The following is a 12,175-nucleotide window of genomic DNA, read 5'->3' as shown; positions in this document are numbered from 1 at the left end:
TTTTCCTCTAGCTGCAGAGAGAGAGAAAGAGTGTGTGTGTGTGTGGGAGGGGGGCGCACAGGGGGAGATGGGGGGGATTTGGTTCCCTACTTGATTCTTCAGTATAATCAGGCTCATGTTGGTGTGATGAAAGGATGTTTAAGGAAGTGTGGTGTGGGGAAGGCCAAACAAAAATCAAACATTATACAAGCATCACAGATGCCAGACACTCTTCAACGGGTAGGGAAGGGGAGCGGTTAGTGAATCAGTTCTTCTCCCTTATCAGAGAAGACTGGCAGCATGAAATGTAGCTATGGAGATAGACGAGAAAGAACGTGCTGAGGTGGAGAGGATTGGTCCAGTGAAGGATAAGAGGGATAACCCAGATCAGCTGGGAGGCTGAGGCAGGCCAAGAATGGTCAGGAAGCTTTCGCCATGGGAGGAAAGGTAACCTGACCTAATTGGACTGCAAGGCAACTGAGGCTTGTCAGTGTCAGAGGGGACTGGCTGCCTGAGAGTTGGGAGAAGGGCAGAAAAGTCCAGCCCCTTCCCAGCGGAGAACTGGGAAACTGCTGGAGTTAAGGAGATGGGAACCAACTTTAAGGCATCTGACAAAGTGGGTTGCAGCCCACGAAAGCTTATACCTGCAGAAATTAAATGTGTTAGTCTTTAAAGTGCTACCAGACTCCTGTTTTAACTTTAAGCAGAGACACCAAAGCCAGTCAGCACCTTACGGAGCCTGACATCAGATGGGGAGGTAGCCGACACAGCCCTCTGCCAGTGTGCCTCAGGAGATCTTTATTAATACTCATTTTTATGTTTGGCGACTTTCTGGAGTCCTGACTCTTGCTGCTCCTTTTCTCATTGATTTTCACTGCCTGCTGCTGGGATGCTTTGCCCTCTTGGAGAGTCCTTCGTCATTTCCTGAGATCTCTGTTTAATGTTTCTCATTGATGAGGGTTTTCTTCGCTTCTGTAACTTTCTCTATCACTTTTTGGCTGGAGATGACAGAGGCGGGCATTCAGGGGGGGCTGTTTACTTGGGTGCTTTGGCTGTGATTTATTTGGATGCTCAATAACTGAAGGAGCCAAGGGGCAAAGACCTTTTGGTGCTGATGTTCTCCAGCTCTTCTTAGGGGTGGCAAGAAAGACATTTTTGCACAACTTTTGGGAGATCTCGAAGCTTCACTTAAAAAGCTAACTACTGCCATACTGGATCAGACCAATGGTCCATCTATCCCAGTGTCCTGTCTTCCAACAGGGGCCAACACCAGGTGCTTCAAAGGGAATGAACAAGACAGATGATCATCAAGTGACCCAGCCCGTCACACATTCCCAGCTTCTGAGCAAGAAAAATGAGCCCAGCTTGCGGCTTAGTTCTCAACATCCCTGGCCTGCCCCCCGTGTGTCACAGGGCCCCCTCCTGCTGTGTGGCAAGGATAGTTACAGAGCGACACAGGGCTACCTCTCGCTGAAAGGACAAAATCCCCTTCAGAGGCTTTGAGCTTTATCAATGGATTTTTAATCCACCTCCACCCACTGTGGCACCTTATCCCCCTCTAGTGGTGGCTGGATCACATACACAGGTTGATGACACTGCCATAGTGGTTAAACGCCTTGGCCCCAGGACATCAGAGAAAAGTTGGGTGAGGTAATATCCTTTATTGGACCTGGTGATGAGAGAACCAAGCTTCTGAGCTTACACAGAGCTCTTCTTCAGGTGTCTGTGTAAGCTCAAAAACTTGTCTCTCTCACCAACAGAAATTGGTCCAGTAGAAGATATTACTTCACTCACCTTGCCTCTCTATTACCCTTGGCTAACGGAACTGGTTTGTGGCTCAGACAGGAGAGGGTTTGCATCTTTAAAGGTTTTCATAAACATTCTGGATGCGTCGGAAGGATCCTGGCGGCTTCAGGTTGATTTTATAAATATTAAATGAATTTGCTGAGTGGGCGGGGAGGACCCTAAACAAACAAAAACATGGTTTTCAGCTATAGAGGTAATTATTTATTGGATCTTGCTTTCACCCCCATCATAACCCTTGAGTCTCCCCCCCCCCCCTTTTAATTTGTACTCCAGCTTTAACTTGGAATCTCAGAAATGTAGGGCTGGAAAGGGACCTCCAGAGATCATCTAACCCAGCTACCCGGGCTGAGATGGAACCAAGTAAACCTAGACCATCCCTGACAGGCGTTTGTCTAACTTGTTCCTAGAAACCTCCAATGGTGGTGATTCCACAGCCTGCTTTATAGGCCTCTTCCTGGGTTTAACTATCTTTATAGTTGGAAGGATTTTCCTTATTTCCAACCTAAATCTTTCTTGCTAAAGATTAAGTCAATTACTTCTTGTTGTACCCCCAGTGGAGGTGAAGAATGATCACCCTCCTTTTTATAACAGCCCTTAACGTATCTGAAGTTCATATCATAACATTATCAAGTTCATCAAACCATCACTGCATTTCACCCCCAACGGCAATGCTCTTAATGTAAGATGAAATATTGAATGAGTTTGGCCACAGCATCTGCATAAAACATATTGCCTTACATCATTTCATGTTTTATACAAGACAGAGGTTGCGGGCCTTTATCTTACTCCTGCCGGAATAGGCCTTATAAATAGGAGTATTTTATAGACTTAATTTCCTTAAATGCTTCCTATACTTCAAAAAATTTTAAATCAACAAATATTACAGTCATGTTTTTCTAATTAAAGATTCTACTGAATAACTTTTTTTAATGGAAAATGTGTGACCCTTAACAGGGCCTTTGGACTCTAGTTATTTTAAATGGTTAGTGCCTCCTTACTTCAACTGGAGAGGGGATTTTATTTACAGCTACTGTATTTAGTATTAAGTTTGATACCTTTAAATACAGCCTGCTTTGAATCCTTCCCCACACAGTAACAAGCACACAGCCGTCAGGATCTCTCTCAGAATGCATGGTCAAGCTCCTATTGAACCAGCCAGGCACGTTATTTCCACAGCAATGTGCTCAGAGCACAGATAAAGAAATGTGTGAAAACAATGAGTCCTGCAGCACTTTAAAGACTCACAAATTTAACTTCTGCAGGCATAAGCTTTTGTGGGCTGTAACCCACTAGAAATGTGTAGCACTCAGAACAAGCCTGAATCCGGATTAACTCACTGCAGCCCCTCACGGACATAAACATAACAAGAATTATTTGCTCCTTTGCTTCTTTTCATGACCTTTATCCCCCCAGGCCTGCAGTTTGGTCAACCCTTTGCTTTGCTTATTCAAGCCTAAACCGGAACTCAACCCCCAGTCCCCAAACTGTGGGGCACCCCCCTCTAGGGGAAGGAGGGAAAACACTCGGGGAATTCGCTCTGCCCCTAACTCCGACCCCACCCAACACAACTTCCACAGCCACCCCCACTGACACAAACCACTCACAGGCTGACACCAACCACGCGCAGAAGAACGCTTTAGCTGGCGGGGGAGCGGACCTGAAAGGAGACTGACACCTCTCATCTTCCTGCCCTCGGCGAACTCTGCCCCGCCCCCGGCGTGTTCCAACGCCCCCTCCCCCCCCCGCTCTGCACATGAAACGTTCCGCCCCTTCGCCTTGTCATTGGCTGATTTGGGGAACCAATCAAACGGCGCTACATCCTGCAAGAAAAGAGAGATTTGTTTCATTAACAAAATTCCAGCCCACGGAGGGAGACGTGGCTTTGCTCCCGCTGTTGCTTCATTAGATGCTGAACTCACAGGGGCGGGGACGGTCTAGTCCTACCGCGCCTAGCACCGGGGGGCTTGGTGCCGATCGGGGTTTTAGTTTGATAGGGCAACACGGCACCGTTACATATGGGCTAAAATAATCCCTTAATTTAACCTCTGTCCATCCACAAAGCATAGGTCCTGTGCCCGGGTGTGTGTGTGTGTGTGGGGGGTTATTACATGGTATCCCGCCCGCCCGGACTCCTTTGGCAAAACCAGAACCTTATCACAGAGGAGCGCCTAAAAGTGTGTGTGTGTGTGTGGTTGTGGTGCTGGGGGGGGGCGAGGTTTTGGGGGTTTTGGTACAGGGGCAGTGCTATGGCCCCGACAAGGACCTTTGTCGCATTCCTACCTGGTTGCAAGAAAACAGCGCCTTGTTCATAAATCCAGGATCCTCGAGGAGCAGCGTCTCAGCACCCTGTGCCTGGCGAGATGACGAGGGAAGGATCAAAGGATTGAATGTTACTTGTAGCCCCAGGCAACATCTCCTCCTCTGGCTGCCTGCACAGCCGCATTTTATCCACGCAGCGCTAAGGTTCGCCAAGCAGCGGGTGGGCTGGAAAATGAGGATTCTGCAAATTGGTCTGAGACGGAAAGTGAATTGCGCAATAACAAATTAATGCGTTACACGTGCAATGCTCTGAGATCTTAACCCTTAAATGACTGGCTCGATTCTCAAAAGTGCTGCTCACCCACAATGACTGACAGAACAGCTATGGTGGAGCTCCCATGGACTTGACTGTACACGACCAGGCTCTCGGTAAGTGGGAGCTGCAGAGCGCACAGCACTTCTGAAAATCTGGCCACTCAGACACCTCACTAACTATCGGTTTAGGTGCCTAACTTTAACCACCCACTTTTAGACAATAGTGCACAAGTTTAAGTTTAGCCGGACGTTTCAGGGTTGATGCCTGAGCCATTTCGAGTAGCACACTGCACGGAAAGGCATTTCAACATGTCGGAGGGATGTTTGGTCTATTCTCACATTAAGGGGGATTGCTATAGAGTGTGTTACATTTTCTGGTGTATTTTCCTTTGTGACCTGCAGTGAACAGCCTTTACTATATTGTACATCACATGCTCCTTCTCCATATAATTTCCCATAGGTAAGGAGTGAACGCTTCCCTCCATGAGCTTGTGCACCATAGACAAAGAAATTCGGTCTTCCTCCTCAAAGATAAACCTTAAAAAAAAAAAAAAAAGTCAAACTAATTCCAATAGTGTCCCATGAGTCGTCCCCCCCAAAAATAGTAATAAGGTTCGCGGAGCTGGTGGAAAACAAGCACTAGAAGAAAAAGAAAAAGAAAAGAAAAAAAAACCCAATGTGCTTAGCTTTGCGATTAAGCGCTGGACCTTATAGAAAACAGGTGACATCGTCTTCGTTGATTCCTCTCTCTCCCTTGTGAAATCAACCAAAGAAATAATGAAAATAAGTGTGTGCTAGTTCTCTGTATGCAATATTCAGTCCGGGTGTGTAGGGCTCCTCGTCACAGTGGAAGGATATATACCTAGCTCTAGCTTCAATTGCTGCTACATTCAGAATCAGGAGCAATTCTTCTATTTTCTTCTACCAGTGATCGCGTCTTCTGGGGAAGTGAACACACAGAAACAACACCTGCCTCGAGCGTCTTTTATAATCAAAGACTATGTGAAAGGGTTTCAGAATTCAGTATTTCAAGGTCTCTCTTCCGTTCCGCGTTTGTAACGCAGCTGAAGCAATGAGAAAACGTTTCCTGGGAGTTTGCCATTTATACACTCACAGCTTCTGCGGGGGGAAGCAAACTAGCCTCCATAGCAAGGCAAAGTCACACGAACAAGCTCCTAACTGAAGCTGCAAACTTCCTAACCCCACTTCCTTTAGAACACGATATCGAAGTCTGTTCCTGAGGCGGATCGTTAGAAACCCCTCCCCGAGTTTCTATCGTCTAAATGACTATAACATTGTACTGCACAATTAGGTCTTTTAGTAACACGTTAAGCGCTAAACTCGTTTATAAAACGCGACGAAAGCGACTCTTAAACGCACCGTGAAGCTGACTTTGCAGGTCGTTATACCACTGTAAAGCGCGGGGGGGGGTGTTTGCGGTATTCAGACCCATTCTCTGCAGATATCTCGCGCCAGCTGCAGGCTCCTAGGTACGATAGCGACTCGCTTAGCAAAATAGCGCACAGATTACTGTCTTCGAATAAGACCACGAGGTTTCTTACAGGACCAGGACAGCGGAACTCTGAAAGAAGAGATTGCTCTAGAAATCCTGTGTAACTTTTCTGACCGGGCACTGGAAAAGCAGCTTACAAAGTACAGTAACGGCTAATTTCCTACAGCCCCACAGTGCTAGGCCGGTACTGATGAACCTTTTAAACCCCCCTTGTAAGAGCTCTCTTCAGCAACACGTTTTCTCTCTACTACTCTACAAATATATTTGCGTACACTCTACCTGGTTCCTACTAATAGCAAAATAGTGACTGTCTTCCAATGCCTACAGCAAACGAGCTATAACACGGCGCGTATTTATAGAGGCAAGAACGGGTGCTGATTGGCTGAAAAGACAAGCCTTGGTAGAGTGTTTGTGTGGGAGGACAAAGGCGAGGCAGGGGAAATTGGCTTGAACTTTCGTTGAGCCGCGCTTTGCCGGACCTGATAGGAAACAGGCACCCGAGACAGCACGGGCTCAGTCCGCTTCTCTACTGGAATCTTTCACAATATTAAGAGACAAGCTTGAATACGAATTTAATAAAAGGTTGAGGCCCGAGCATTACTACAAAGAGAGGACAATTTTTTTTTCCTTAAATCCACTTTTTTCCAGGGGAACTATGGGGTATTTTCTCGTTGTAACCATCACTGCTCAGTTGAATATTTGGGTTTTTTTAAAAAAAACAAACTATTCCCCTCTCCCCCGAGGAATATTGGATCTCCCCCGCTCCCCACCGACACATCAACTCTTTCAATGAACATTGAAGGTGGCTCTTAAAAGAGCCTTTGAGTTTATATTAATTAGGTCGCTAGAAATGATTTTTCAACGTCTCTTGACCGCAGCTTTGCCGCGGGTTACCCCTCTGCCCTTGGGTCTGGCTGGGCTCCGGCGCGCCTTAGGTCTTTTAACAGGTGGTTTGCTCTGCCTGCCAGGGCCCTTCGCTTTCCTAGCTCGTGCAAGGTTGATTTTTTTCGGAGACCTCCTGGCCACTATCTGGGCTCTGGCCCTCTTGATGGCGGGTTTTTTTTTCGTTTTTTTCAAAGCGCTCCCCGTCTTCTGGTTCTTGTTCACTCGGAAAGACCCCGAGACACCGCTGCCCGTCACCCGCTGGAGAATCCCCTTGGTTACCAGAGAGCTAAGCGTCGCCTTCAGCCGACCGTTGTTCTTCTGCACATCGTACCCCTCAGCTAAGAGCGCCTTCTTAATGGCAGCCAGAGAGGCGCCCTTGCGTGGGGGGCTACACATACAAACAGCCCGGAGAATGAGATCAGGGAGAGACGGCCTCCCTCTCTTCTTGGACAGAAAAGCTAGCGCCACCGCTGAGGATGCAGCCTGGGAGGCTGAACTTAAATTTCGCATCTCTGGCTGCTACATCAGCAGCTAAAAGCCCCAGCAATCACCGCCGCCGCCGCCACTTGTCAATCTGCGCTGCAATATAACGCGGTCTTTTGCGAACTACAGCCCCAAAATGACCGTGACAGCAGCCTTTCGGTATTTATATAGAAAAGAACCCGACGCAGCCGACTCAACCAACCCGCCGCGCGCGAGCCCCGGCACTGCGGACGCAACTGAATCAATCAGCGTCTCCTTGCCTCCCAGCAGCACCTCCCAATCTGTGTTTCTGAAACGCCATTTATCTCAAATTTTACAAGTTCCATTGGCTTTTTGCTCAGCTAATGTAGGCGTCCCCAGGCTAAGACCGTTAGGTATTTTCATCTGCTGCATTTTTCTGAGCTAGGGGATGAGCTCCCACCTGCAGAAATTGACAAAAACCTACCTTTATCCATCTGCCTGTCCCCCAAATGTAAACAAAATTTGGGTTTAATCCTAAATTAAAATTTAGTTTTTGCACCTGCCCTCAAGATATCGAAGGAACAGTATTAAGGGTGAGTGAAGTATCCTACACAAATAAATGAAATCATTTCCTTCTTTGTTTTTTTGTGCAATGCTCCTCCAAAGACAAACAAAAAACACACTTAGGCTTTCCCATACCCATCTAAAATGAATCCAGCAGAATATGTCTAATTTCAGAAGGAAATACAAACATCTCTAGTTTTTTGTCATAGTAAAACATTACAAAAAACTTTCAGTGTACTGCTATTTTAATATATACAGAGATGCATCCTAGTCTCATTGAGTTGACTGAAATTAATGACAAAACATCCATTAACTTCACTAGAAAAATCAAAAGTTGCAGAAAACTGTACAATATAGAAGGAAGAGCCTCTCTTATAACTTTTAACCCATTGGTTGAGCACTCACCCAGGAAGTCAGAGACACAGGTTCAAAAATATATTGGTGTTAAGATACAGGACAGATTTACAGATCCCTGAAATACCAGTGGAAGACTTGGTTAATTAAACGTGGTTGAATTATTCATTGTGACCAATGTTTATTGAAAATGTAGCATCTTTCACCAGTTATTGAATCACTTGTGAACCAATTTTCATTTTCTATTTTTATTACTCAAATAGCAACTGAATAGCATGGATAAGTCAGTTTTAGAATATGAGTGGTTTATGTGTAGTGTTGACTTCTTTTCTTTAGTGACAAGAGTGACGTGATTTTGTTTCTGCTGCTAAACAGGATGAGTGATTTTTTTTAAAATGCCCTTTGATATAAAATCACATCACTAAAAGTAATGAAAATCTCAGGATCTTTTTCATGAAACTCAGCAGCTGAAATACATAAGAATAATGACATAGGACAACAATATTAAATGTTCCCAAATGACTTTCAGTAGTGAACAGTGGCATATCAATCCCCAAGCTAAAATTCATGAATAAATTCACTAATCAGGTTTTTCACTCTTCAGACAGCTGTAATTACAATGCAGGTGTAAAACTGCACCACATTCTAGTTACTATAGATCAATGAAAGAAATAGGATGTGGGTAAAACTTTAAGAAACTCCCATAGCTAACAAGAGCTGGCTAGAATGAAGAGTTGGGCTAATGTATTATCAAAAGTTTCTTCTTATCTATATATGGGAGAGTTTGTTATGCCTGTTCCTAAAAAAGTGATGGGGAGGCAAAGACAGACACAATCTTAGCTCTAGTTTTCTTCTAGAGATAACAGTTGCTGATTTTACATTTGGTGTTAGTTACTACTGTTGCTAGGTGCTGTTTTCTCACCCAAAATCACAGCCTCATTGGTCAAGACTCCACAAGAGGAAGTTTTCTTAGCAGTTTATTCAGATCTTCAATCCATGAAGAGAGCAAGTTATAGATAGCACAGAAAAAATTGATTTCTCACTCTCCCAAGACACCTTCTCTGCTAATAGAAGGTTCTGGATACTCAAGATATTTCAATATAACAGCCAAATAATCTAAAGGCAACATCTCTACTACATCTCATGAAACAGTTTGTGCACCCTACCTACAAGGAACAGTGGCCCTATCTCAGATGAACAAGACTTTGCTCCTGCAACTTTCCTTCATTTGTTGTACAAGCAGACATACTCTGCCCTCACCACTTCTTCCCCCTTTACTCCAAGGCAAAACAAAATGTTTGAAAGAATGAACAGCCTTTGTTATAACCTCAGAGTTGATCAGTTCCTCCATCCTGATTGGCTAGTAGGAGTCCAGATCCCTTAAGCCAATAAGAATGAGGATCCTAATTGAACCAATGAGAAAGCTCCTTTTCTTTCAGATTATTTTTCTCTCCTAAAACGGTCGTGGTCCACCATCAGTACACATAGATTGAAAGTCTTCTAAAAAGGGTTGTAATGGGAAGCAATTTAAATGGAAAGCTGGGCTTGATTTCCCACTGAGCAGTCAGAAAAGAAAACCCAGATTTTTTTTTACACTTAGCTAGAGGCAATCCTGTCACTCATTCAGTCCATCCAGTGACTCATTCAACCCAGCCACTCAGTTCATATCTGTTAGCCAAAAAAGATTTTTTCCTCACTGAAATAGTTTACTTCTATTAATTTATTTACTCTGTTTTACTGACTGTTTAACAGTTCATTCACCAAATGCTAGATATTAAACTAGGTTGTCTTTTCCTTTCCCATTTCCCTTCCCTCTTTGTATTCTATAATATCACATATGTACCGGAAACTGATGTGATGTTTTCCACAATATCACACATCACTGACTTTGTGTGCAGTCTTGAGATAGCTGGTCATGCAGTTGTTCAGTGCAGATAAGAACTTCCTGGACTGTGTCAGGGAACTTTTGTGATACCATTCACCACATGCTATCCTACTCATCTCTACAATGCCATGTGGAATAATGTTCATTCACACACCCACGCTGAAAGAACAAGCCCTCCTAACAACAATTTAATCAATATTTATTGGACTTCAACATGATACACTGGGAGGGTGGTGGGGAGCTTTATCTTATGCCATTTTGCCTGACTGTTGCCAAATTTAAAGGAAACGAAAATAAAACGTTATTTGAATAAATAAAAAGAGGGAGACTTAAGGCCAGGGTATTGAATCAGCAGGTGAGCAAGCAACCCCACAATTTTAACTTTGCATAAAGGAGACCATTAGGTTTAGCTGTAAAAAGCATGAGTAGTTCTAATGAAAGTTTTTAAATTCTTTCAAGTGAGAGCCAAAGTGTCCTACATCCCCACAGCTGCTGTAAATATTGCAGGAGTTTTCACAAGATGTATATCATTCAGCATGAGAGCTGCTTTCTTCGCATGAAGATCACACTCATTGCAGTTCTCCAGTAAAGTCACCATTAATTGCAAGGGTCTTGAAACGAACCTTCTTCTTGAATTCATAGTCAACTTCCTTGACCGGTGGCTGGAAAGACAACTAGGAGGACAGCATCTCAGATTTCTGATATCTGTGGATTTCCAAAGCAGCAGAGAGATAACTGAAAGACTTCCTCTCTGTTGTACAGCATGGTCCCCTCGCCCTCCCACTTACTCCTTTCTGAGCCATATACTTTGATTAGCCATAGAACATTAAAAACGTAAGAACATAAGACCAGACACACTGGGTCAGACCTAGCCCAGTATCCTGTCTTCCAAAGTGGCCAATGCCAAATGCTTCAGAGGGAATGAGCAGAACAAGGCAATTATCATCCAATCCAATTATCAACCCAATCCCATCACCTGGCAGTCAGACACCCAGAGCATGGCGCTGGATCCCTGATCATCTTGGCTAATAGCCATCGACAGAGTCACCTGCTCCATTTTAAAACAGTTCCTCACCCCCCCCCCCCCACCATCACCCAAAATCATCCACTGAATTCCTTCATAGGTTGATTTGTTCATCCCTGTTCCTCTTTCAGTCAGAGGTAAGGCGGCGAAATTTAACATTAGTTGAAAGAAAAAATATCAAATACTGGACAGGTCTGACTGTAGAACTATGGATGTTGCGAGGCGTTGATGTTTTTATTTCCTCCCCCCCCAGCAAGACGAGGTCCATTCCTTAACAACAACCGCCAGGGAATGAAACACCCTCGCGATCTGAACAAGATACCGGCTGTGGAATGACAGGGGGCCTCGTGTGCTCTTAGGAACACAGGTTCTCGGTGCTGCAGACACACTTTGGAAGAGAACCCAGAGCTGCGGAAGCAGGCAGGCAAGGAGGGAGGTTGATTCGGTTGCGTCCGGGTCCAGGCTATAATTAGCCTCTGGCCGGAGTCTTGGCTGTCAGTCTCGGGAGCCGCTGTTGGAGGACGATCTTTGCTCCGGGCTCCCTGTCCAACAGGAGCAGCGAGCCAATAGGAAGCGGAGCGGAGCGGTGCTGGTGTGCGGGGAAGGAGCGCCCTCTCTCCGCCGAGATGAATGCGGCGCAACCGGCTGGTGACCCTGAGTCTCCACTTCCAGCCAGCCAAAAGAAAATGAAAAAGAAGAGAGAGAAACCGCCCCGGAAACAGCGGCCGGCCTTTGCCCAGCTTATTCTATGGAGCGTGGATTTCTCCAAGAGCCGCAAGGGCTTCTCTCTGGTGGCCATCGAGAAGGAGCTGGCGGCGACGGGGATCGACGTGCAGAGGAACAAAAGCCGCATCAAAGCGGCGCTCGGGAAGCTGGTCACGAACAACATTCTCTGCAAGGTGCCTGGAGTGGCGGGGACTCCCGGCTCCTACAAGCTCAGCAAAGGGCCGGGGGTCGGCAAAACGCAGCTGGTTCTGCAGCTGCCCAAGACCCAGGCGGCCAAGAAGCCTGCAAAGCCGAAGAGAGGCGGAGATAAAAAGCCGCCTGTCGCTAAAAAGAGCAAGAAGAAGAAATATAAGGGGACGAAGATCCCCGGGAAGAAGAGGAACGTGACCCCAGAAGCTGGCAAAACGGCTGCTGCTTTCTC

General features: G+C 45.6%; 1 protein-coding gene and 1 pseudogene across 3 annotated transcripts; one reads left to right on the top strand and one right to left on the bottom strand.

Moving 5' to 3' along the window:
• LOC137162545 (zinc finger protein 208-like) overlaps positions 1–12,175 on the top strand; it is a 220,664-nt pseudogene that overhangs the window by 156,192 nt on the left and 52,297 nt on the right.
• LOC137162536 (histone H1C-like) lies at positions 4,163–7,403 on the bottom strand. 3 transcript variants are annotated; one of them, XM_067562422.1, is made up of 2 exons: positions 5,067–7,403; positions 4,163–4,896 (listed from the first exon to the last, which is right to left on the bottom strand). In XM_067562422.1, the coding sequence occupies exon 1, from the start codon at positions 7,265–7,267 to the stop codon at positions 6,731–6,733; it is 537 nt and encodes a 178-aa protein (XP_067418523.1). In that variant the 5' UTR covers positions 7,268–7,403; the 3' UTR covers positions 4,163–4,896; positions 5,067–6,730. The 3 variants fall into 3 exon arrangements, with proteins under 3 accessions (XP_067418523.1, XP_067418524.1, XP_067418525.1); XM_067562423.1 differs by having other exon boundaries at positions 5,222–7,403; XM_067562424.1 differs by having other exon boundaries at positions 5,740–7,403.

Source organism: Emydura macquarii, unplaced genomic scaffold (assembly GCF_026122565.2).
Source record: "Emydura macquarii macquarii isolate MOO-44397 ecotype Brisbane River unplaced genomic scaffold, CSIRO-AGI_Emac_v2 contig_2428, whole genome shotgun sequence".
Lineage (NCBI taxonomy): Eukaryota > Metazoa > Chordata > Testudines > Chelidae > Emydura > Emydura macquarii.
The sequence above is the reverse complement of the archived record's forward strand: the minus strand, read 5'-3'. Positions and strand labels throughout refer to the sequence as shown.

Bases quoted from the DNA above. Each gene is read 5' to 3' on its own strand.
- LOC137162536 (XM_067562422.1), bottom strand. From the start codon at position 7,267: ATGCGAAATTTAAGTTCAGCCTCCCAGGCTGCATCCTCAGCGGTGGCG.